Raw genomic sequence first — 26,341 nt, forward strand, 5'->3', positions numbered from 1 at the left:
GTGATGCGTTTCAGAAGGTCTAATTCTACAGCGAACTATACTGTAAACGGGAGAAGTTGATGGGCAGAGAGATCTGGGAGTTCAGGTCCATTGTACCCTGAAGATCGCTGCACAGATGGATAGAGTGGTCAAGAAAGCATATGGTATGTTTTCCTTCATCGGACGGGGTGTTGAGTATAAGAGCTGGCAGGTCATGTTAAAATTGTACAAGTCTTTGGTTCGGCCACATTTAGAATATTGCGTACTGTTCTGGTCACCACCAAAAGGATGTGGACACTTTCGAGAGGGTGCAGAGAAGGTTTACGAGGATGTTGCCTGGTATGAAAGATGCTAGCAATGAAGAGAGGTTGAGTAGGTTAGGATTGTCTTCATTAGAAAAAAGGAGATTGAGGGGGGACCTGATTGAGTCTACAAAATCATGAAGGGTATAGACAGGGTGGATAGAGATAAGCTCTTTCCCAGGGTGAAGGATTCAATAATGAGAGGTCACATGTTCAGGGTGAGAGGAAAAAGGTTTAAGGGCGAATACACTCGGCAAGTACTTTACACGAAGGGTTGTAGGCGCCCGGAATGCGTTGCTAGCAGAGGTGGTGGAGGCAGGCATGGTAGATTCATTTAAGGTGTATCGGGACAGATGCATGAGTAGGTGGGGAGCAGAGGGATACAGATCCTGAGGAATTGGGCGATAGGTGTAGACTGTGGATTTGGATCAGTACAGGCTTGGAGGGCTAAAGGGCCTGTTCTTGGGCTGTAAAATTTCTTTGTTCTTTGTTGTGACAAGGTGTCCGCGGAAAGGACACTTTTTTTTAAACTTGTGGAGGAGTTCAGAACTGAGGAGTGCGGTTTTAAAATTAGACGTTGCCCTTTCAAGACGCAGGAGTATATCTTTATATCCTTGGTAGGTTGTTCAAGTTATGAACTCTGAGATGGGAGTTACAGAAATACTTTCAAGATGGAGGTAAACAGATGCCTGTTCAGCCTGGGGGTGGTGGTTATTAAGGACAGAAATTCTATCAGATGGACCATCCATCAAATGAATGGTAGGGATGGCAGGGAAGCTCAGTGGTTAGCACTGCTGGCTCTCAGCACCAGCAACCTGGGTTCAATTCCAGCTTCGGGGAACTATCGTAGTGGAGGTTGAACATTCTCCCCGTGTCTGCATGGGTTTCCTCCACGTTCTCCAGTTTCTTCGCTGGACCCAAAGATATACAGGCTACATGGATTGGCCATACTAAATTGCTACATAGTCTTCAGAGTTGTGCAGGCTAGATATTTTGGCCATGTTAAGTTGCTACATAGTCTTCAGAGTTGTGCAAGCTAGGTGGACTGGCCATTAGAAATGCAAGGTTAGAGGTCAGCATGGTGGGATGCTCTTTGGGGAAGGCGCATGATGTTCGTGTGAACTCGATGGGCTGAATAGCCTGTTTCCACACTGTAGAGGTTCTGTGGATGACCAAGCAGATGAAGGTGCTGAACATCTTCTCCTCTACCTCCTCCTCATTCATCTCCTTGATCTTCCATTAATGGTCATATCCGATCTGTTTATGACTGAGTTTCATATCAGGCGTTATCGCTATATCACAAAGAAACTTACATTCACACAGTAAAATATGCAGTTTCTATGGATAGCTACAACTTATTAATGAAGTTTTTTGGCTTGTTTATTGGTGCAATCCTGTGGAGATTTGAGGGAAACCAGCAGAAAGCATAATGAGAATTTTGGTGTAAACCTGTGTCAGTGAGACCACAGAGCAGCTTTTATTGTTAAGCGATATTTATTGCATGAAATTACAGAAAGTAACCATTTACAGGGTGAAACATTTACTCCTCATCCAAGAGTTTTTCATTATGCAAAAGTTGATCCATTTAACTTGTTATGTCAATGGAAAGTAGTCCATTGGGAGGGTGCGCATGATAATCTTTAACTGAAGGAAGAAAATTTCCAGTGTCATCTAAAATAGAGAGTGAAGTGGTTTATAGGTCTCTTTTCTCAAAACCACAAGAGAATATCTTCCTGTGAATACTTGGAATGAAACAACAGCAGTTATGTATTCTTTAGTAACAATAAAATTGTCCATTGAATGCCTGGAGCATAAAATGAAGTGAACTTGCCTCAGTAGTTCCATAAATATACAGTACAAATAATGGGGTTATATGAAGCCACTTTATGTTCCAGCCACAATATTACCAGAATACATCAGTGAAATATTGACTGTTTGCTCCTTGGTACCAGGCTGGAAGCTAAGAATTTCTTAAAGTCTCAACAGGAACTTTTGTAGAGTCATAATGTCAGACAGCGCAGAAACAGACTCTTTGATCCAACTTGTCTGTGCCGACCAGATATCCTATATTCGTCTAGTCCTATTTGCCAGCATTTGGCCCATATCCTTGTAAACACTTCCTATTCATGTACCCATGCAGATGCCTTTTAAATGTTGTAATTGTACCAACCTCCATCACTTCCTCTGCCAGCTCATTTCATACAGGCACCACCCTCTGCATGAAAATGTCCCTTTTAAATCTTTCCCCAGTCACCTTAAACCTATGCCCTCTCATGTTGGACTCCCCTATTCTCTGAAAAAATACCTTGTCTATTTTCCCTATCCGTGCCCCTCATGGTTTAATAAACCTCTATAAGGTCACCCCTTGACCTCTGATGTTCCAGGGAAATTAGCCCTAGCCTAATCAGCCTCTCCCTAAGCTCAAACCTTCCAACCATCATTGTAAAGTTTTACGACATTTTTCCAATAGAACGGCAACCAGAACTGAATGCAGTATTCCAAAAGTGGCCTAACCAACGTCCTGTAGAGTCGCAACATGACCTCCCAACTCTTATACTCAATGCACTGACCAATAAAAGCAAGCAAAGCCAAATGCATTCTTCATGACCCTGTCTACCCTCAACTCCACTTTCAGGGAACAATGAACCTGTACCCAAGACATCTTTGTTCAGCAACACTCCCTAGTTCCTTACCAGTAAATGTATAAGTTCTGCTCTGATTTGCCTTGCCAAATTGTAGCATCTCATATTTATCTAACTTAAACTCCATCTGCTGCTCCTTGACCCATTGGCCCATCTGATCAAGATCCTGTTGTATTCTGAGGTAATCTTCTTTGCTGGCCACTACACCTCCAATTTTGGTGTCATCTGAAAATTTACTAACCATACCTCCTATGTTCACATCCAAATCATTTATATAAATGACAAAAAGCAGTGGAACCAACACCACTGGTCACAGAAGTGCTGTTGTAAATATGCCCTCTAACAGCTGGCCATAGTGTTTCTCTGAAAGAAGAGTTTGGTTGGGCATATTCCCTCAGCGCACATAACTGACTGGAATTGAAGAGTGATTGAGAGGGCTAAGATGGTGCTTACAGAAAATGGAATAAAAATATTAGAAAGGATGTATTGTGCTATTTATTATTGTTATTATTTCTTGAGAAGTGTTTATTAACAAGTTAGTTGACTTGAAAATTCTTGCCACTCTCACTGGTTTTAAAAACCTGCCGACAGGAATTTATTTTTCTGCTTCAAGCTTACACAAGCTTCTTCACTTCTTGATTCCATTCCTCTAGGTTATAAACTGGGCCCTCGATAAACTGGAACTCACAAAATACGCAGACAAGCCTGCAGGGACATACAGTGGTGGCAACAAAAGGAAGCTCTCGACCGCCATTGCTTTGATCGGCTATCCTTCTTTAATTTTTCTGGTAAGGGTCACAAATAGGCTCGGAATGCAGCAGATCAGTGGGTCGCCTTCAAGTTCCAGAGTTGTTCCATCAAGGTCAGGATGTTCTAAGCGCTGTTACCTGAGCAGTTTCGGAGTCCACCTGGCCATGCGAATGTGCACTCATTGTGGATTCCAAGTGTCGAATACAAGAAAAAAGTCTTAGTTTGTCTGCCTTGATTCAAAAAGCATATCTTCACCACTGTCTTAATGGAAGAGGGGGGGGCATGGTAGCTCATGGTGTAGTCTCACAGCACCAGGGTCCCAGGTTCGATTCCAGCCTTGGGTGACTGTCTGTGTGGAGTTTGTACTTTCCCCCCCCTTGTCTGCGTGGGTTTCCTCTGGGTGCTCCGGTTTCCTCCCACAGTCACAAAGATGTGCAGGTCAGGGAATGGCCATGCTAAATTGTCCATAGTGTTAAGTGCATTAGTTAGAGGGAAATGGGTCTGGGTGGGTTACTCTTTGGGGGGTCGGTGTGGACTGGTTGGGCCGAAGGACCTGTTTCCACACTGTAGGGAATCTAATCTAATCTAAAACAATATTATGGTTCCCTCATGGCCGAAGATAGAAATTGTGCAGTGTCTTAGACATAAGCACAAGTTGCAGTGTCATTAAGAAGATTGTTAAACAGCCCTTTCTACTAATGGCATTAATTTACTTTGCCCTGAGCTAAAACTTCTTGAAAAGAATGTTGCCAGTTAAGTTTCTACAGTGACCCTATCCATGGATATTTAAATACACTTCAGTATACTTATTATTTTTAAAGAGACATAGCATTTGAATTTTTATGTGGCATTTATACTTGCATGGTCTATGGTAAAGCAGCTCTAATTCTTGGAATAGTCTTTGTTTGACTGAACATTCTAGCTAATTACGAAGATTTGACAATCTCAAACAGCTTCCAGAAAAAGTGTTCAACTTACTTTGTTGAGTTTTCAGTACTCAATACAATCGTCACTTGGGAGTTGACATAGACTTTACAGAGGTTGGGAAAGGAAGTTTCCCAGAGCAAAAAAGACAAGCAAATTGATATAGATCAAAGCATCACCTTTGAAAGGCTGCACTCTCAAATTGCTGTACGTTTTCCATTGAAATTGATGCACTGTCTCAAATTTAGTAGAACTTCCCTGAGAATGGGTTGGAAATGCCACGCCAGATATCACGGTGGTGGGGAGCACTGAGAATCGATACTATTCTTCATTAAGAAGCAGAAAATACATTTTAAAGGCACACACAAAGTGAAAGATATAAGAAAATGGAAATAGCAATTGGAGAATCTTAGTGCAGATTCAGTAGCAACATGCTGCGCTACAACTTCGGGACGCACTGAGTGATGCAGCATTTGTGATTGTCCCCAGGTAACCTGATCACGCTTGGTCCGGTCCATTTGGAATCGCACCAGAACGGACTAGTTGTGCTTACTGACTATTTCTCCGTGCCCAATAATTCTCCACAAGCAGTGCATAAATAAATATGGATTCCTTGCCATATTTAAAACAATCTACTCAAATGTTAACCCCTTCAGTATATAATGGGTTCTCATTTACCTCTGTAATAGTCTATGTGAGATTTGTCTTTTTTGGTTTGCTCTAAGGATGTGAGTATTGCTGGTTGGGCCATTGTGTTGAGCTGCCTTCTTGAACCACTCCAATTCATGTGATGGAGGGTACACTCACGATGCTGACCGGGAGAGAGTTCGTTTTTGCCCCAACGATATGGTGGCTCAGTGGTTAGCACTGCTGCCTCACAGTGCCAGGGACCCTGAGTTCAATTCCCACCTCGGGCAGCTGTCTGTGTGGAGTCTGCGTGGGTTTCCTGCGGGTGCTCTGGTTTCATCTCACAGTCCCACAGATGTGCAGGTTAGGTGAATTGGCCGTGCTAAATTGCCTGTAGCATTAGGTGCATTAGTCAGGAGTAAATATGGGGGAGTGGGTCTGGGTTGGGTTGCTCTTTGGAGGGTTGGTGTGGACTTGTTGGGCCAAAAGGCCTGTTTCCATACTGTGGGGAATCTGATCTGAATCTGACACTGAAGGAACAGCGATTATATTTCTAAGTCAGGATAGTCAGTGGCTTGGAGGGGAACTTGCAGAGGGTGGTATTCCCATGTATCTGCTGCCCCTGTCCTTCTAGATCACAGTGGTTGTGGGTTTATCTAAGATGCTACCTAAGTAGCATTGGTTAAATTTCTGCAGTGCACCTTGAATGGTACATACTTCTGCTACGGAACCTTGATGGTAAAGGATGTGGTTATCTGTGGATATGATGCCAGTCAAACAGGCTGCATTACCCTGGATGGTGACAAGCTTCTTAAGAAATCATTATTATTGGACTCAGTAAGATCGTGCTATGTCATTTAACTCTGTAGTAAGCTTGGTTTCCTTCATCTTTCTGAGCAACATGCAAAAGCTAGGTCAAAGAGTTAGATTTTAAAGGAGGAAAATGAGGTTGGGGATGAGACTGCAAGGAGAGAAAATCAGTTAACACCATGAGCTTACACAGTAGACAGCGAGGGAAGTTGGGAGGGCAACAGTTCAATGGAAATAGGATCAAGGGAGCTGGGCCTCATCAGTAAGATCAAGAGGGCATGAAGGCAGATGCAAGAGAAACTTGAAAAATATGAGCGTTCAGGAATAGAGTAGGAGGTAAATATGGAGGAGGTTTTTTTTCTGATAGGTCAGAGAAAGCAGGGGGAAGGGTGCAGTGGTGGAAGCAGATCCAATCGTCTTGATTTAAGTGACAAACAAGTCCTCAACGTTTGTGAAAAAAAAAGGTGAGATGGTAGAGACGGAGGAAGGGTTAAAGAAAAGTTACATTAGTTACAAGGAGCCTGTAGTGATCCTTGCATTCCAGGATAATCCAGTGGCCAGTCCGATATGATGGTGACTGGCTAAACCAAATGTCTAATATAACTACTGAAATCTGCAAGTAGTCGACTTCAGTAAGTAGACATGAGCCTGAACCAGGGAAATGGCAGAGTAAAAGAGAGTAATGATTTTGATCACGACTAGGTATTGAAAATGGAAGTAAGGGTATGTTTGAAAACATCCATGGCTGAAGAACGTTCTGGTGAACGGAGGTCCAAAAGCTAGAATGCTGGGATTTTGGAAATGCAATTTGTAAGTGAGTTGGGTATAGTTTCTTTCCAGGTATGGACACAGTTATCGGGTTTGGAGGGGGCAGTGAGGTGTCCTTTGAGAGCAAAACAAAGAAGTGATAAGAAATGGTCTCATCTGTGACTGATATGATTGGCGTGACTCGAAGATATGAAGTAGAAAGGTCAAAAGGCTGTGACTGTGGCCCAGGGGTTTATATGGAGGCAGCAATTATTAAGAGGAGAGAGAATATGATCATTTCAAATGGAAGTTAAGAAAATATATCATATAGAGTCTAATGATAGAAAACTGTGAAGAAACCCCTGAGAAATATTTATAGTCCATGGATAATCCATAGTCCATAGAAAATTAGGATATTAAATGACAGGTAAGAGGGTGTGACTGTCAAAGGAGGAGGAAGTGACACTATCCTCTGCCAAGCATATTTACCATGCCATTGTCAGGCCTGTATGTTTGAGGTTTGGTAAATGACTGTCATGCAGTGTTTTCCAAGTACCCCTGGACAAACAATATCTTGTTCTCCACATTCACAGGCATTTTGTGAGTATAAACGCTACACTCTGTAAATGACTGTGCTTTTTTTATATTTCAGGATGAACCAACGACAGGAATGGATCCCAAGGCACGGAGATTTCTGTGGAACCTAATTCTTGACATCATCAAGACTGGGCGTTCAGTAGTGCTGACGTCACACAGGTGGGTCTTTTGGCATGGATTCAAAGATGCCACTATATATTTCCTTTCCAGAAAAAAAGATCAAGATATCAGTATCCACATACAAAGACATCTTTCAAGCTGCTTAAGTGTTGACTTACTGCAGTGTTGGTAGGTACATTGCAGATAAAATAGTGCAAACTTTTTCTCAGTGCAATTGTTTAATACAGAGTTAAACTGTTCTTTGGCAGTGAACAAGGAACAAACACTAATGAATTAGACAACATGAGAGGAAGCCATTTATCAAAGAGGCAGCTCGTTGAAGAGCTATTCAAGTAGATCTATTTCCTGCTGTTTCCCCACAGCCCTCCAGATCTATCATCTTCATCTTTGTAACCTCTCAGAAATGATTCTGAATATCATCATCACTCTTTTGGGAAATAAATACTACTTCATTGAAACTCTGCAGAGAAAAATAATTCCTGCTTATTTTCACCCTACATTTTTTCCCCCTCACCTTAAATCTGTCTCTAATTGCTTACCCTAGCTACCTACGTTACAAGAATGATCATGTTGCGCAGATATTTCACTGGCCATGAAGCATTTTCAGATGACTTGAGATCATGATGCACAACATCTAAACATGGGCCTTGCCTTCTTTCTTGACTTTATGAAAGCCCTTCATAACTTTGTATAGCTCTGTCTATGCCACAATGATTTTATGATGGTCTCTGCTAGAATCTTCTTCGAGCGACCAAGAAACACTGGGAGTTTTTTCTTGTGATGCGCTACTGTTTTTATAATCTGTTAAAATTAACAACCAAAAAGGCTACAGGTTAGGAATTATCACCAGAAAAATCTGTGTGAAGCTTACTCTCTCAACACTTAAGAAGTATCTCGACAAACACTTAAAATGTGCCGGGAACCGGGGCTAGTGTAGTTTGGTGTTTGTTGGTCAGTGTAGGGCTTGTTTCTGTGTTGTATGACTTAAAGCCGTGTTCCTCAGCATGTAGCTAATAAAAGACTCAGTTCAAAGTCTCTAAATCAGAAAGGACTGGATCTCCAGCATTCATACTTAAAGGATGTTCAGGGAGCACTGGTGAGATGCTTGTTATGCATGTTTTTTTTTTAAATCTTGTACTGTATCTGGGAGGCAAAGGGTGAATGTTTGCCAAAACCTGCCCACCAGCCAAAGGAAACTCTGTCAAATTTGCCAGAAAGCATTTGTTAAATGACTGTGATTGCCTTTAAATAGAAGCATACTTGTAACTCATCTTCCAGAGAATTAGATTATTTCAGGATAATTCTGGTCTGCACAATGTGATGCATACTTCAGAAACCTTTCAACGACACACCCAAATCCGAAGAAGGCATTGTTTCTAAGGCATTTAGTGAGTAATAATGTAAAATTTTCAGTATTCTTTTTATGGGAAACAGAGCTTCAAATCACATAGATATTCTTGAAAAAAACCATTCCAAATATTTGAATCATCTGATTCTCGGGTTTTTGCACTGACTGTGAAATTACTATGTGCTGTTTCACAAATTCTTTTAGTGTATTTCAACATACTTTCAATCATTGTCAGAAAGGTCAACCTTATTTGAATGTTCTGTTTACCCCTTAACAAACCCCCTAGTCAGTACGTCTGCTCTGTGGAAAAATTAGCTTGCTTTACATTCCCGTAAGGGGAGGGCACTCATTGTTTGATGCATTTTGTGAAAGATGGCCAATTCAGTGATCTTGTGAGGGCTTCAGTAACAATAGGCTCATGTGTTTTATGAGCGAGGAGTTACCCGAGCGACATTAGGTGACACATGTCCCAGATGGAGTTTAATGTTGTTATCCTTCCTTAGTATCAATAGTGCCTTGGGTTACTTGTCCCACACTGCTTTCTGGGAAGAGGAAAACAATGGTATTCACTAAGAGCTAGGAAGCTGCCACGGGAATTTGTTGAAAGAAAATACAAAACCACTCAGCCCATTCGATCATGGGTGGTGTTTTTCTTAATCCTATTCTCCGGTCTTCTTCCCATCGCCCTTGATCCCCTTAATAATCAAGACCCAATCTTATTCATGTCTTAAATACAGTCAATGACTTGGCCTCCACTGTTGTATGTGGCAATGAGTTCCACCCTCTGGCCAAGAAATTCCTCCTCGTCTCTATTCTTGGGTCCTAGTTTCGCCTACTAGAAGAAATATCTTTTCCATTTTCACTGTTATACAGGCTTCCCAATATTCTGTATGTTTCAGTGAGATCTTGCTAAACTCTAACCAGTATAGACCCAGAGTGCTCAACCACTCCTCATATAACAAGCTCTTCTATTCCGAGATCATTCTTGTGAATCTCCTCTGGACTCCCTCCAAGGCCAGCATATCCTCCCTTTGATACGGGACACATACTCTAATGCAGTCTAACCATCACCTTATCCAGCCTTGGGTGTACATCCCTGCTCTTGTATTCTAGTCCTCTTGAAATGAATGCTAACATTGCATTTGCCTTCCTGACTGCCAACTGAACCTGCATGGTAATCTTAAGAGAACCTGTAACTAAGACTTCCATGTTTCAGATTTCTGAAGCCTTGACTTATTTAGAAAATGGTCTCTGCCTGTATTCTTCGAAAAAAAAGTGTATAACCTCACACCTTCCCACATTGTATTCCACCTGTTACGTCTTTGCCCATTCTCTGAGCCTGTCCAAGTCCTTCTGCAGCCTTGACTCTTCTTCAACATTACTTGCCCTTCCACCTGGGTTTGAGTCATCAGCAAAATTAGCAACATTGCCGTCAGTTCCTTTGTTTAGATTGTTAATAGATAATGTGAGTGGTTATGGTCCTAACACTGCCCCCTGCAGAACTCCACCATAGAACACACCAGATGGTCTCCTTCTTTCGAGACCTCAATTTCCCTTCCCACGTGGTTAAAGATGCCCTCCAACGCATCTCGTCCACATCACGCACCTCCGCCCTCAGACCACACCCCTCCAACCGTAACAAGGACAGAACGCCCCTGGTGCTCACCTTCCACCCTACAAACCTTCGCATAAACCAAATCATCTGCTGACATTTCTGCCACCTCCAAAAAGACCCCACCACCAGGGATATATTTCCCTCCCCATCCCTTTCCGCCTTCCGCAAAGACCGTTCTCTCCGTGACGAACTGGTCAGGTCGACGCCCCCCTACGACCCACCCTCCCATCCTGGCACTTTCCCCTGCCACCGCAGGAACTATAAAACCTGTGCCCACACCTTCTCCCTCACCTCTATCCAAGGCCCTAAAGGAGCCTTCCACATCCATCAAAGTTTTACCTGCACATCCACTAATATCATTTATTGTATCCGTTGCTCCCGATGCGGTCTCCTCTACATTGAGGCGACTGGGCGCCTCCTAGCAGAGCGCTTTAGGGAACATCTCCGAGATACCCGCACCAATCAACCACACCGCCCCGTGGCCCAACATTTCAACTTCCCCTCCCACTCTGCCGAGGACATGGAGGTCCTGGGCCTCCTTCACCGCCGCTCCCTCACCACCAGACGCCTGGAGGAAGAACGCCTCATCTTCCGCCTCGGAACACTGCAACCCCAGGGCATCAATGTGGACTTCAACAGCTTCCTCATTTCCCCTTCCCCCACCTCATCCTAGTTTCAAACTTTCAGTTCAGCACTCTCCCCATGACTTGTCCGGACTTGTCCAACCGGCTTATCTTCTTTTCCACCTACCCACTCCACCTTCTCCTCCCTGACCTATCACCTTCATCTCCTCCCCCACTCACCCATTGTACTCTATGCTACTCTCTCCCCACCCCACCCTGCTTTAGTTTACCTCTCCATGCTTCCAGCTCACTGCCTTTATTCCTGATGAAGGGCTTTTGTCCGAAACGTCAATTTCACTGCTCGTTGGATGCTGCCTGAACTGCTGTGCTCTTCCAGCACCACTGATCCAGAATCTGGTTTCCAGCATCTGCAGTCATTGTTTTTACCCCTGCAGAACTCCACTAGTTGGCTGGTGCCTCCTGACAAAGAATCTTTTATCCGGGTTCTCTGCCTCCTGCCAGTCAGCCAATCCTCTATCCATGCCCTTACCTTATTTAACAGCCTCCTGTGCAGCACCTTGTCAAAGATTTTCTGGAAATCCAAATAGATCATGTCCACTGGCTCTCCTTTGTCTAAATCACTCATTACCTCCTCAAAGAAATCTAACAGATTTGTCAGGCATGGTCTCCCCTGGACAAAACCGTGCTGACTCAGCTCTGTTTCACTATGCACTTCCAAGTACTCTGCAATCTCACCCTTCAACTCTTATTTTAAAAAAAAACAAAGAACTGCGAATGCCAGAAACCAGTATCAAAATCAGAAAGTGCTAGAAAAACTCAGCAGGTGAGACAGCATCTGTGGAGAGAAAGCAGAGTTAATGTTTTGGGTCGGACTCTCCTTCAGAACTGATGGTAGCGAGGAAACAGTTGGTATGTGTGCGAGGGAAGAAGTGGGGGAAAGGGGAAACGGGTAAGTGATAGGTGGAGATGGAGTCCAGAGAGAGTGAAAAACAGTTGAGCAGAGAAAGGCCGAGTAAAGATCAGCCTGGCGAATGAGTAGCTGCTAATGAGGACCTTCCGGACTCGATAGAGAGTTCAATAATTTCACAGCCTGAGCATCTTCTACCATATCCTTAACCCAACCCCCACACACCAGGCCTTGTCATCACACGGGCTGCTACCACAAACAGCTCATTATCAGCTACTCCCATGCTGACCTTTACTCAGCCCTTTCTCTGCCAACTGTGTTTCTCTTTCTGTCTTGGCTCCATCTTCACCTACCTTTCTCCCTCCCCCTACCCTTTCTCTAGCACACATACCAACATTTTACTAGCTGCAGTCAGTTGTTAAGAAGGGTCACCAGACCCAAAAACGTTAACACTGCTTTCACTCCACACACGCTGCCAGACCTGCTGAACTTTTCCAGCAATTTCTGGTTTTGTTTCTAAAATCTCACCAATGACCAAGGTCAGGCTAACCCCTTATAATTTCCCATCTTTTGTCTCCCTCCCTTCTTAAACAGGAGTGTAACATTAGCCATTTTCCTTGTCTCTGTGACCCTCCCTGATCACCGCCAAAGCCTCTACATTCTCCTCATATATCTCCTTCAGAACCCCAGGATGAAGTCCATCTGGTCCGAGTACTTCATTCAAATTCAGACATTTCAGCTACCCCAGCAGATTCTCCTTTTTGATGACCACTCATCTCTGCTCCTGACCCTTTTGAAGTTCTGGTATGCTACTGGTGTCGTCTGCCATGTTGACTGATACAGTACGATAATCTCTTCAGTTATAGAGTCATAGAGATGTACAGCATGGAAACAGACCCTTTGGTCCAAATTGTCCATGCTAACCAGATATCCTGAACTACTTCTGTCATTTCTTTGTTCACCATTACTACTCCTACGGCCTTATTTTCCAGTGGCCCAGTGTTCATTCTTGCCAAAAAAAGTACCCTTGCAATCTTCTTTTATATTGCTAGCCAGCTTATCCTACAACTCCATCTTCTCTGCCTCATTGATTCTCTCAGTTGATCTCCACTGGTTTTTAAAGGCTACCTAATCCTTTGGCTTCATCTTGCCATGAGGCTGAAGAGAGAGCAAGATTATATGACATTGCATGGCCATGCTAAATTGCCCGTAGTGTTAGGTAAGGGGTATATGTAGGGGTATGGGTGGGTTGCGCTTCGGTGGGTCGGTGTGGACTTGTTGGGCCGAAGGGCCTGTTTCCACACTGTAAGTAATCTAAGTAATCTAATCTAATCTAATGCATTATTTTCACTGATGATGTACACTGTTTCATTAGTCAATAAGTGTGTTAATCCCTCTCACTACATGGCCTGCTTTATAAAAACTAGTAGCAAAAAAAAACCCTAGGTGGAACTGCCTTTTTTTCTGACACTGAAGGATAGTATGTACATGACAATCAAATTGGTTTGAGAAAAAAAAAGACAAATTAAAGACTCGAGATATTATCTCTTGCAGAGCAAGTGCAGGGAGGTGTGTTTCTGACATGTTGGATGTAGCATCTGGATGGTTATTTCACCTTATTTCCAGTTCAACCAAGCCGCATTCTGTTCCAACAAACCAAATCAAAACAACACTGACTGGGGCGCCAATACATACTAATGCTATTTGAAATAACAATGTCATTCTTGCATGACATGGTTTCAATCACATCCACAATCAGGAGATAGAATTGAACTATGAACATCAAAAAGAAAGTGGGGAAGGAGCATTCTAAGATGTAAGAGAGCAGCAATGAGAAAATGCACACCAAACCTGTTCCTACCAGAGGTCACTTATAATGTGCCCTGTGATGTACTCTGTTCTACCCCCTCAGGCAAGGGTTGGCAACCTTAATAACAAGGAGTCTTTTCTTAATTTCAGTCAAAAATACGAAACTATTCCAGCTGTAATGCTGCTAATTAAATGGCAATAATAGTGAAAAACCTCAAAAACTCATTTTATATTTTACAAAAAAGATTGTTAATTGAATAATACTTTGTCAGACGCCCCAATGCATTGTGACAGACCCTGTCTATCTGGTTAATAGGGAGCTGAAGGTAATGTTACTGAGGTAGTAATTCAGGAACCCAACCAAATGCTGTATGGTCAGGAGTTCGAATCTCACCATGGTAGCTGCTGGGTTGTTAAATTTTCTTTTAACTTCCTCCAAAATTATGTCAAGTTGCCAGAACGATGGCTCATCACTTGGGTGTCAACCGCTATTCTTCATTTGGCAGCTGGTTTTATAGCTCTTGGATGCCCTTTCCATCTGGTTTGGACAGGCAGGAGGCTGGTAGAACAAGCAAGCCAGGCAGTATCTGGAGGTGGAGAGGTTGATGTTTCGGGTGGAACCCTTCTTCAGGACTTCTCCATCTCCTGATGCTGTCTGGCTTGCTGTGTTCTTCCAGTCTCCTGCCTGTCTATTTTGGAAACCAGCATCTGCAGTTTTATAATCTCTTTCCATCTGGCTAGCCAGAAGATGCTTGCAACTCTTAGCAGTTGCCATGGGTGTGTTGTGGAAGACCTTTACAGGTTGATCATCACGTTACAAATGAACCTTCCCTGGCCAACACAACCTGGCACTAGGACCCAGAGCTTCAGACTCTAGGGCAGGGGTGTTACCCTTGACAATAAAGCCTCCTAGCTGATGATGTTTAAATTCAATGACTAATTCTTGAATTGAAAACCACTGCCAGCAATGGCGAATAAGAAACAATCATCAGCTGTTATTAAATTCCATCTAACTCACTAATGTTCTTTTAAGAAGAATCATAGAATCATTGCAGTCTGGAAGCAGGCCATTCAGCCCATCAGGCCCATACTGACCCTCCGAAGGTCCTCCTACCCAGACCCACCCCTCCTACCCTACCCACCTACTCCTACCCTAACCTGCCTATCCCTGCAAACTACAGGCAATTTAGCATCGCCAGTCCACCTAACCTGTACATCTTTGGATTGTAGAAGGGAACTGGAGCACCCGGAGGAAACCCATGCAGTGACATCCTTACCGGTTGTGCCAACAATGTGACTGTAAACCCACAGCATCATGGCTGACTTGTAACTGCACTCTGGGGTGGTCTAGTATGTCATAACCAGGATGTGGAGGAGCTGGTGTTGGACTGGGGTGGACAAAGTTAAAAATTACACAACACCAGGTTATAGTCAAATAGGTGGCACGGTGGCACAGTGGTTAGCACTGCTGCCTCACAGCGCCAGAGACCTGGGTTCAATTCCTGACTCAGTCGACTCACTGTGTGGAGTTTGCACATTCTCCCCGTGTCTGCGTGGGTTTCCTCCGGGTGCTCCGGTTTCCTCCCACAGTTCAAAGATGTGCAGGTCAGGTGAATTGGCCATGCTAAATTGCCCATAGTGTTAGATAAGGGGTAAAGGTAGGGGTATGGGGGGGTTGCGCTTCGGCGGGTCGGTGTGGACTGGTTGGGCCGAAGGGCCTGTTTCCACACTGTAAGTAATCTAATCTAATCTAATCATCTGCACTTCAGGTTTATTTGGAAATACAAGTGTTCAGAGCGCTGTCACTTCATCAGGAAGCTCCAAAAGCTTGTACTTCCAAATAAACTTATTGGACTATAACCTGGTGTTGTGTGATTTTTAATTAAGTCATAACCAGGGCAGTTCAGAATGGGCAACAAACGCTGGCCTTGCCGGTAGCACCCAGATCCCATTTGGGCCACATGGTGCCTCAGTGGTTAGCGCTGTTGCCTGAGTTCAATTCCTCCCTCAGGTAACCAACTGTGTGGAATACGCACATTCTCCCTGTGTCTGCATGGGTTTCTGCCAGGTGCTCAACTTTCATCCCACAATCCAAAGATGTGCAAGTTCAGTGCATTGGACATGCTAAATTGCCCATAGAATCCAGAGATATGAAGGCTAGGTGGGTTAGCTATGAGAAAGGCAGGGTTACAGGGCTAGGGTAGCAGGGATGGGTGTGGGTGAGATATTCTTCAGAGGGTCAGTATAGGCCTGATGGGCTGAATGGCCTTCTTCCAGACTGTAGTGATTCTATGATCTCATGGCTGAAGTTAATGCAGCAAGTTTCGTTGTAAATAATATCTCAATTCTTTCAACTAAATGGGCACAGTCTGAGCTTGCTGTGGCAATTCTTTTCACCGTCTTGTGGTTGATGTCGATATTTCTGGTCATACAGCACGGGAACAGACCCTTCGGCCCAACTCATCCATGCTAACCAAGTTTCCCAAGCTAAACTAGTCCCATTTACCTGTGTTTGACCCATATCCCTCGAAACCTTTCCAAATCATGTATCTGTCTGAATGCCTTTTGCATATTGTAACTGTACCTACCTGTACCACTTCTTCTGGCAGTTCATTCCATTTAAGAATCACCCTCTATGTGAAAAAGTTGCCTCTCAGGTCCCTTCTAAATCTTTCCCTTCTCACCTTGAAAATATGTCCCCTAATTTTGAACTCATGGCCTCTTCTGATTTTATAATCTGCAAGAAGGTCACCCTTTGACCTCCTACGCTCCAGTGAAAAAAGGTTCCGGCCTACCCAGCCCCTCCCTATAACTCAAATCCTCATTTCCCAGCAACATCCTGGTAAATCTTTTCTGCGTCCTCTCCAATTTAATAATATCCTTCTTCTAAAAGCAGGGCAACCAGAACTGGACACAGTATGACTGCTGGCACTGTAAAGGACAGAGATGAATAAGAATTCTCACCATGATTCTCAGTTACCACACACTTACTACTTTTAGCCAAATCCTTGTGTGGTTGTCTTAGAAAAGCATGAGATTCCAAAGTCAATTCAAGTTTGCGCCATAACCAAGTGTACTTCAACGTTGCAAACCACCAATGAACCAGTCCAGGAATTGATCGCAACCTGTGGGCATTTGCATGATAATTAGACACTGGAGGAAGAGGATTTGAGTTGTTGGGAATTGTGCTTCTGTTATCTGCTGCAGCAAAGCAACTTTAATAAGCATTGTGCTTTCCACTGAAGGACAGGCATATCAGGATACAAATCAGTCAATTCCACATCAGGTACAAATCTAGGCATCTGTGCTGAAACTCTCAAAGGCATACCACAGATGTTAGAAATCTGAAACAAACTCTTCCAGAAAATCCAGTCATGCCTGTGAGGATGGTGGAAAAAAACATTGTATGTAAAAAAAAAAATTCTTTTTCATTTAGTGCAAGAAATGGCTTTTTGACGTTTAATTGCAATGTTGGTATATTTGAAATGCTTTAAATAAGCCTTTCAATCATTTAGTTGTCTTCATTTTATCATGCAGCCCCAATTTCGGTTTTCCTTTTGTATACCTAATATCAGAACAGATGACTGTGCAGGTTCAGTTTGCAAAACCAACCCAATTATGATGTTCAACTGAATTAACCACATGCAGCTGTATAATTTAGTTGGAATGCATAGTCAGGTGTAGTTTTATTTTTGTAACATATCCTCGGCATATTGTGCAGTGGGATGAGATTGTGCTTTGTGACATTAATAATGGGCATCTCAACATTTGCATGAATTCAGTGTCCATTATTTTAACTCAAGTTAACCACTGTAAAAGAAAGATTCGTAATAAGATATCACCTTTTATGATATCCCTAAACATTTTACAGGAATCAACTTTTGTAATGTTGTCAATCGTCTAATGTAAGTATCGTGGCAGCCAATTTATGTATTGCCAAGTACCACAAAAAAAGCAGACAATTCTGAAAATATACTCAGGCAACCGTCTGTGTGGAGTTTGCACATTCTCGCTGTGTCTGCGTGAGTTTCCTCCGGGTGTTGTGGTTACCTCCCACAGTGTTCAGGGATGTGACGGCTAGGTGGATTAGCCATGGGTAATACAATGTTACAGCTATAGGATAGGGGAGCATGTCTGGGTGGGATGCTGTTCAGTGGGTCGGTGTGGATTTAATGGTCTGAATGGCCTGATTCAAGACTGCATGGATTTTATGATATGATTCAAGGCAGGCAGTATCGATAGAGAGAAAAATAGACATTTCAAGTTGAGGATGATCCTTTGTCACATGCATAAAGAACATGATCAAGACCAAATTATCTGTTTTGGTGATGTTTGAGGAATGGCAGCTGGACAGCAGGGAAGATGATCCTTTGCGATCTTTCACATCGTCTTGAGAATACAGACTGGGCTTGAAGTTAACATCTGAAAGACAACCCCTCTGATGGTACAGCACTGGAGTATTTCAGCTGGGGACTTCAGAATGGAACTCTGAAAAACCCAGAACCTTGTGACTCACAGGCATGAGTGCTACCCACTGAACCACAGCGTAAATTTTATTGAAATGAATATAGGTCCCAAGTTAAACGAGCAGACATAATACTTTCATGAAAATGTATTAACTGCAAATGTGTTGCTGGTCAAAGCACAGCAGGTTAGGCAGCATCTCAGGAATAGAGAATTCGACGTTTCGAGCATAAGCCCTTCCTGATGAAGGGCTTATGCTCGAAACGTCGAATTCTCTATTCCTGAGATGCTGCCTAACCTGCTGTGCTTTGACCAGCAACACATTTGCAGCTGTGATCTCCAGCATCTGCAGACCTCATTTTTTACATGAAAATGTATTAACTCAAATCCACTCTACTGTTGGAGTTTATCCCAAAATCTGATGCTATTATTCTGTGAAGTACACTGGAAAATTAAGTGAATTGAAACAAGACCCTGTTAATCTGGGACCCCAGGGTATGTTGATCTACTCAGGTCTGTCTGTTTGAGTGAATATTTTGGGATCGATACTTACCTTGGGCATTGCACAGCAGGCAGTATGGGATTGGCCACACATTATTCACAGCACTTGATGTTAGTATAACTGACAACCGAGAAACTGAATATCAGGAACAGAAATAGAAATTGCTGGAGAAACTCTGCAGGTCTGGCAGCATCTGTGGAGAGTGAAACAGAGTTAACATTTCAACTCCAATATGAGGCATCTTCAGAACCTGTGGAGTGATACCTGGCTCAAAATATTAGCTCCATTTCTCCGTCTGAGACCTGCTGAGCTTTTTCAGCAATTTGTGTTTTGGTTTTGGATTCCCAGCATACGTAGTATTTTCTTTTGAATGAATATCAGGTGCTGCAGGTAGAACTAATCCATTCGCACCCATTTTGCATCAGTTTGAATTTCTCCTCCATTCTGTAAAGGCGCGGGCTGAAGTGGAGCTATTTGGAAGTGGGAAAGTTTCAGTAAGTGCAAACCAAATGGAAAATAAGGAGACATACTACTGACAGACTCGCTCGTCGAACTATAACAGGTCAACAACAGCAAGTGAATGAGTAGATGCTGATGTGAATTTCACAATAATTATGCAAATGGCATTGTCAAATTTTACCAGACAGACAAGTAGGACACATGACTGGAATAACATCACAGACTAGAATCCTGAGATTTACTTCTCCAATGGAAATTGAGAACATAATTGTTAACGTCACTTTATAATTGCCCATTAGGAGAAAGTACCTTTTGTATGTTTAAAAAAATTCTGATGTCCATTTTTAATTCAATAAACATGAAGATATCCCAGTCAAACATTGTTATACCTGATTCAAGTATGCACATTTGTTGAGCAGAGACAGCTTCTGAATCTGACCAGGAAATGTTTCCTGATTACATCAGGTGAGTTATATCATTCTTCAGAATTGTGGCTTTCTGAATGAAGATGAAACCACATTCCATCTTGTAAAAGTACAAAGGGTACAGGTGAGAGATGGGATCTTTTCACTGCAATCGTGATGTTGATAAATAATTTGAAAAGACAAGTTGAGCTAAAGCAGAAACATTATGTGCCATTGTTTGTCTGTGCTTTAGAAATTGGTGAGGGAGTGGGAACATGGTATCTTTAATCTGCATCTTTTGATCTCTACAGCATGGAAGAATGTGAAGCACTGTGCACAAGACTGGCCATCATGGTGAATGGACGCTTCAAATGTCTTGGCAGCATCCAGCACTTGAAAAACCGGTAATTTAATGTTTCAGCCATCCCCAACCCATCCTAATCAGACACTTAGCACTAAACCAGCAAATCAGCACCATTAGTCTCTTATGTTTACTAATCAAGGTTGCATTTCTTCCTTTATTTCCTTTGACATGAGGTAAACATTCTAAACTCAGAGAATTTGAATAAAATGTTCTTTACCAACTGATCATCATGACAACAGTGCCACTCACTCTGACACAACTTGTGTACTATGATACATGAATACCTCCTCTGTACACACAGACATTCCCCATTGACACGGACACTAACACCTCCAATGTATACACCGATATTCCCCCTTGATATGGACATTAACACCTCCACTGTATATACCAATATTCCCCATTGATATGGACATTAACACCTCCAGTGGCTGCACGGATATTCCCCATTGACACAGACACTAACATCTCGAGTGTACACGCAGACATTCCCCATTGACACGGAGACTAGCATCTCCAGTGTGTACACACACACACACACACACACACACACACACACACAAGCACTCTAGTCAACACTGTGACAATTTCTGTATAACGTGGAGGTGGGGAAACTAGGTGATTATTATCTAAGCACATAAGTCTGTTTGCCATTCCCTGAGAAAGGTTATTGAATTCTCAATGGCTAGTTTCTGCTCCCTTATTATCACTGGGTTCTGATTGTCACAGGTCTAGAATCTACAAACCAAGCCTAAACGGCCAAGTTTCACTTGGAACACCAGTAGAGCGAGGCCACCACCTGCATCATTTACAACTACCTTAAAGATGTAACCACCTTTACCACAACTGCAAGAATAGGGAAATCAGCCTAAGGTGATTTATGTTGGGTGAAAGGTTAAAAAGCAGATTTAAGACACAGGGCCATGCTTCCCATAGAGTGCCATGCTTCATTTGACCTTAGACAAGATGAGGTATGAAGGAGAAAGTGAGGACTGCAGTTGCTGGCGCATCAGAGTTGAAAAAGAAAAGTGCTGGAAAAAGTACTCTGAAGAAGAGTCCTACTCGAAACGTTCACTCTCTTGCTCCTCGGATGCTGCGTGACCTGTGCTTTTTCAAACACCATGCTTTATCTACCCTGAGATGGAGTCTGAGACCACTCTCCCCTCAGGTCATGTGCTGTGATAGAGGGATAATATCGTGAACATGTCTCTGAAAGGTATGCTGAAAGTGAGACACAACACAACAGTAGAAGGTTAGCAGAGTTATTCAACAATGGGATAAAGGCTCTGCCATCAATGGTGGACAATGTACAGAGGTCTCATGATTGTGTTTGTATTTTGAGATAAGGCTGTGGAAGTACTTGAGGACCGGAATTTTAAATAAGTGCATTGGAAATCCAGTGGTTGGAGAATAAGATGGAAAACTGGTAGGGATGATCACTATAAATCAATAAGGAGGAGTGGGAGGAGGGTGGTAGGTAAATGGAACTTAGTGGAGAGCAGGATCATAGCACTGCAGTTGAATTTTGAACATGCTGCAGTTAATTGATAACTGGACATAACAAAGTAACATGAATATGAAAGCTGAACTTATTGAGTGAGTGGCTGATGTTGAAGAGGTAAATGATTCTGCTTAAAGATAGTATGTGCAGTTTGAAGCTCACCTGTGGGTTATGTCAAATGCCACAGTTCTTTAGATATACGGTAGGGACCAAATATTGATGGTTATTGCTGTTTTGAATTTTAATTTCCCTCAACTGATCTCAGTAAGACAATCTATCCATACAGAGATCACAGTGTTGATGGAAGTCTTAGTGTTGGGAGTCATCAGTATAAACCAAGGAACTGGCATTGTGCCAAGGCATGGCAATGAGGGCAGGCAAATGGATGGAGGAAGAAAATGGCCCACGGAATCATCCTGAAGGTGGCTGTGCGTTAGTGAGAAGAGCAGCAGCCTCTAAAGATGTGCCGACTGTGTTAGGATCCATTAGAGTGGTAGCACCTCAGACCAGTAACAATTAGATGATCACAGAGTTGTTATGACGTAGATTGAGGCCATTTGGCCCATCATGCCTGCACCAGCTTTCAAACAAGCATCATTGCCTCGTTCCAATCTCCTGCCTTCTTCCCATACCCTTGTTCAGTTTTTCTATCCAAATAATCATCCAATGCCCTTTGAAAGCCTCAGTTGAACCTGCCTCCACCATATTTCCATACACTTACTATTCACATAACACCGTTGCATCTTTTGCACATCCCTTTAGATCGATTGCATTCAACTCGTTCTTGTTCCTTTTACGAGCTGCAACAGCTTTTCTCTATCCACTCTGTCCAGGCAACTCATAAATTTGAAAACCTCTATCAAATTTCTTCTCAACCTACTTCTCTCCAAGAACAGTCCAAATTTCTTAAATTTATCTTGATTACTGAAGTTTCTCATTCCTGGAACCATTCTTGCAAATTGCATCTGCACGATCTCCAATGCATTCACATCCTTCCTATAATGTGGTGTTCACAGCTGTACACAATACTCCAGCTGAGGTCTGAAACTTGTGCAAGTTCAACATTATCCCCTTGCTCTTGTATACTATACACCTGTTAATGAAGCTAAGGACACTGTGTGCTTTATTTACTATTGTCCGCCAGTCCTGCTCCTTGCAATGATTTATGCACATACGTATGTAAATCCCTCTGCTCCTGCAACTTATGTTAGATTGCCTTTCAGTGGTCTCCCTACCAAAGTACATCATCTCATACTTGACTGTAGAACCTTGTCTGCCTCATATCTACCCCCTCCACTTATTTGTCAGTGTCCTTTTGGAGATCAACACTGTCCTCTTCATAATTTACAATTTGCAATTCTTTCCAAGTTTGGTGTCTTTAAACTTTGAAATTGCCCCTTGCATACCAAGTTCCATATCATGAATGTATAGCAGGGAAACAATGGGCTGAGGAGTGGCAGATAGAGTTTAATTTAGATAAATGCGAGATGCTGCATTTTGGGAAAGCAAATCTTAGCAGGACTTATACACTTAATGATAAGGTCCTGGGGAGTGTTGCTAAACAAAGAGACCTTGGAGTACAGGTTCTTAGCTCCTTGAAAGTAGAGTCGCAGGTAGATAGGATAGTGAAGAAGGCATTTGGTATGCTTTCCTTTATTGGTCAGAGTATTGAGTACAGGATTTGGGAGGTCATGTTGGTTAGGTCACTTTTGGAATATTGCATGCAATTCTGGTCTCCTTCCTATCAGAAAGATGTTGTGAAACTTGAAAGGGTTCAGAAAAGATTAAGGATGTTGCCAGAGTTGGAGGATTTGACCTATAGGGAGAGATTGAACAGGCTGGGGCTGTTTTCTCTGAAGCATCGGAGGCTGAGGGGTGACCTTCTAGAGGTTTATAAAATCGTGAGGGGCATGGATAGGATAAATAGACAAAGTCTTTTCCCTCGGGTCAGGGAGTTCAGAACGAGAGGGCATAGGTTTAGGGTGAGAGGGGAAAGATATAATAGAGATCTAAGGGGTAACTTTTTCGCATAGAGTGGTATGTGTGTGGAATGAGCTGCCAGAGGAAGTGGTGGAGGCTGGTACAATTGCAACAATGTTATAATTGTAGCAGCCTCCACTGCTTCCTCAGGAATCGCAGCTCATTCCTTACATGCAGCACCTTCTGTGTGAAAAGGTTGCCCCTTAGCTGCCTTTTAAATCTTGTCGCTCTCATCTTAAAACTATGCCCTCTAGTTATGGATTCCCCCTACCATGGGAAAAAGGTCTTGGTTATTCGCACGGTCCATACCCTCTCATGATTTCATAAACTTCTATAAGGCCACCCCTCAGCCTCCGATGCTCCAGGGAAAATAGCCCCAGCCTGTTCAGCTCTCCCTGTAGCTCAATCCCTCCAACCCTAGCAACATCCTTTTCTTGCACCCTTTCAAGTTTAACGATATCTTTCCTATAGAAGTCAAAAAACTCCAGCAAGTTAGTTAAATACAATTTCCCCTTTAGAAATCTATGCTGACTCTTCCTAATCAGCCCACCCATTTTCATGTGACTAAGGGGCTGGAGAGTGCAATCAAAGCCTGCATTGAGGTCGCAGAAAGCTGAGACTAGACAATACCATTCACTTTGATCAGAGAGATCTTGCTGGTGTATCAGTTATGGGCCATAGAAACGCCAATAAGTTGTCTCCGAGAGATCTGAGCACTTAGCTGGGAAGTGATGACCTGTTAAAAGGCTTTGAATCAAAACTAAGGAGCTTGGAAGTGGAGCAGTAGGTATCAAAAGTGAGCTTTTTAAGATGAGTGAGTAAAAAAGTGGAGCGGTTTTGCACTAAGGGCATCCAGTAACACTGAGGTACAGGCAGTTAGTGAAGGAATGAAAAGAGCTGGGAGTGCATCATGTGGGAAAATATCAGCTTCTCCAAAGGTTGGGAGTGGGAGGTAAGAGAGAATTTGCAAAATAGAGTAGGAATTGGGTGGTGGACAGGTGGAGAAGTAGAAGGTCAAATGAAAGGAAGAAGGAAGGGGAGTAGCAGTGGGAGTGCAACTGTAGATGGATTCAATATAACTCAGCTGACCGTGTATTTCAATTGTCAGACTTTTTTTAGCATTAGATTCCTGACATTTTGGAAACAGGCCCTTCACCCCAAAAGTCCACACTGAACCCCTGAAGAGTATCCCACCCAAACCTATTGCCCTATGTTTTCCCTTGACTAATGCACCGACCTACACATCCCTGAACACCTTTGGGCAATTTAGCATGGCCAATTCAGCTAACCTGCACATCTTTGAATTGTGGGAGGAAACTGGAGCACCTGGAGGAAACCCATGCAGGAACTCCACACAGACCGTTGCCCGAGGCTGGAATCGAACTTGGGACCCGATGCTGTGAGGTAGCAGCGCTAACCGCTGAGCCACACTGTTGGTACAATATTTATATTTTTCTTCTCAGCTAAAGGAGTTCAACTGAATCAAAATGGTAGATCTGGGTCTAAATAAATTGTACATCCAAAATATGACTTTCTTTTAAAGTGCTCACATCCATCGTAGGTTTTACACGAGAGGGTTTTGTTTTCAAAACGTGTTCATCTACATGTGGATCGTGTCTTTGTCTGAGGTAGAAACATTAAAGAAAGGAGCAGTGGTAGGCTATTCGGCCCTTCAAACCTATTCCGCCATTTAGTATCATCATGGCTGGTCAACCAACTCAGTCTCCTGATCCCAATTTTGCCCCATGACTTTGATTAGTTTAGATCTAAGAACCCTATTTAGTTCCTCCTTGGGATTCTGCCCTTTGAGCCCCATTTAAGGTCAATGCAGGTGCACAATTTCTTCCAAACTCCGTGTCACACAAAATTGTGGATGTACAATGACGGCCGTCTGATGTTAAATTGGATTCAGATTGATCACCGCTTTTGGTTTGCTTCTTGCCAAGGTTCGGCGATGGCTACATGATCACTGTCCGAACAAAGGCCAGCTTGTATGTCAAAGAAGTTGTCCGCTTCTTCAACAGAAATTTCCCTGAAGCAGTTTTAAAGGTAAGAATTTAACCGAAATCTATCTTGCTTGATTTGTCCTTATGCATAAACAGATGCAACAGGGAACACTGACACTCTCCCTTTAAATAATTGGTGCCACGCCATAGTATGTTGTCCCTTTGCTCCTTCCCAATCCAACAGCGTAAGTACACTCATCCTGGAAATATGCTTTGGTTCGTTTGTCCAACTGAGATATGTATTACCCTCTCACTTGCCTATTTCACACTGGCTGGATGACCTCCTGAACTGTTTCTAACTCTTCCAAAGTTTAGGAACAAGTTCAAATCTGCCGCAACCAATTGTGATTGTTTCTGGACAATTACCCAGCTCACTGGAGGTGGAGGAGGCTCCATTTAAATCCCCGTCCTCAATGAAGGAAAAGCGATCACATACCAAGAGTCCATCAAAGTGATCCTTTAAAGTTGATTGTGACCTGTAGTGAGTAGAATGCTCAAAATTCCACTCCAATCTTGTCATTCGTTGGTGCTAAGATGTTGCTTTGTTTCCTGAGCAGTAAATTGTGACTAATTCATTTCTGTCAGTTTCCCTAGAACGGTTCGGCCAAATTTATGAGCGCAGTTTCTTCAGCAACCTTCAGAATTTTAATGTGAGACAAAGTAGGCAAACTGCGTGTGACAAGGTGCCATAAACAGCAATGAATCAGATTAACTGTCAGATAATCAGTTCTTAGTGACTTTGGTTGAAGGATAAACATTGGCCAGAGCATTCTGTTTAAGTGGAGTCATGAAAAGTTTTGCATTCGCCTGAGATGGAAGACTGAGCCTCGGCTTAATATCTTGCCTGAAACACAGCACCTCCAACAGTGCAGTGCTATCTTGATCAGTATCTGCTTAAAT

General features: G+C 42.9%; 1 protein-coding gene across 2 annotated transcripts in view; it reads left to right on the forward strand.

The window, feature by feature from the left end:
- abca2 (ATP-binding cassette, sub-family A (ABC1), member 2) overlaps positions 1-26,341 on the forward strand; it is a 541,802-nt gene that overhangs the window by 494,173 nt on the left and 21,288 nt on the right. For both annotated transcript variants that reach the window (XM_060841298.1, XM_060841299.1), the window contains exons 43-46: positions 3,577-3,711; positions 7,434-7,537; positions 19,902-19,994; positions 25,382-25,484. In XM_060841298.1, coding sequence (XP_060697281.1) covers positions 3,577-3,711; positions 7,434-7,537; positions 19,902-19,994; positions 25,382-25,484 — 435 coding nt within the window. The remainder of the gene's footprint in view (positions 1-3,576; positions 3,712-7,433; positions 7,538-19,901; positions 19,995-25,381; positions 25,485-26,341) is intronic.

The sequence above is a fragment of the Hemiscyllium ocellatum genome, chromosome 21, assembly GCF_020745735.1.
Source record: "Hemiscyllium ocellatum isolate sHemOce1 chromosome 21, sHemOce1.pat.X.cur, whole genome shotgun sequence".
Lineage (NCBI taxonomy): Eukaryota > Metazoa > Chordata > Chondrichthyes > Orectolobiformes > Hemiscylliidae > Hemiscyllium > Hemiscyllium ocellatum.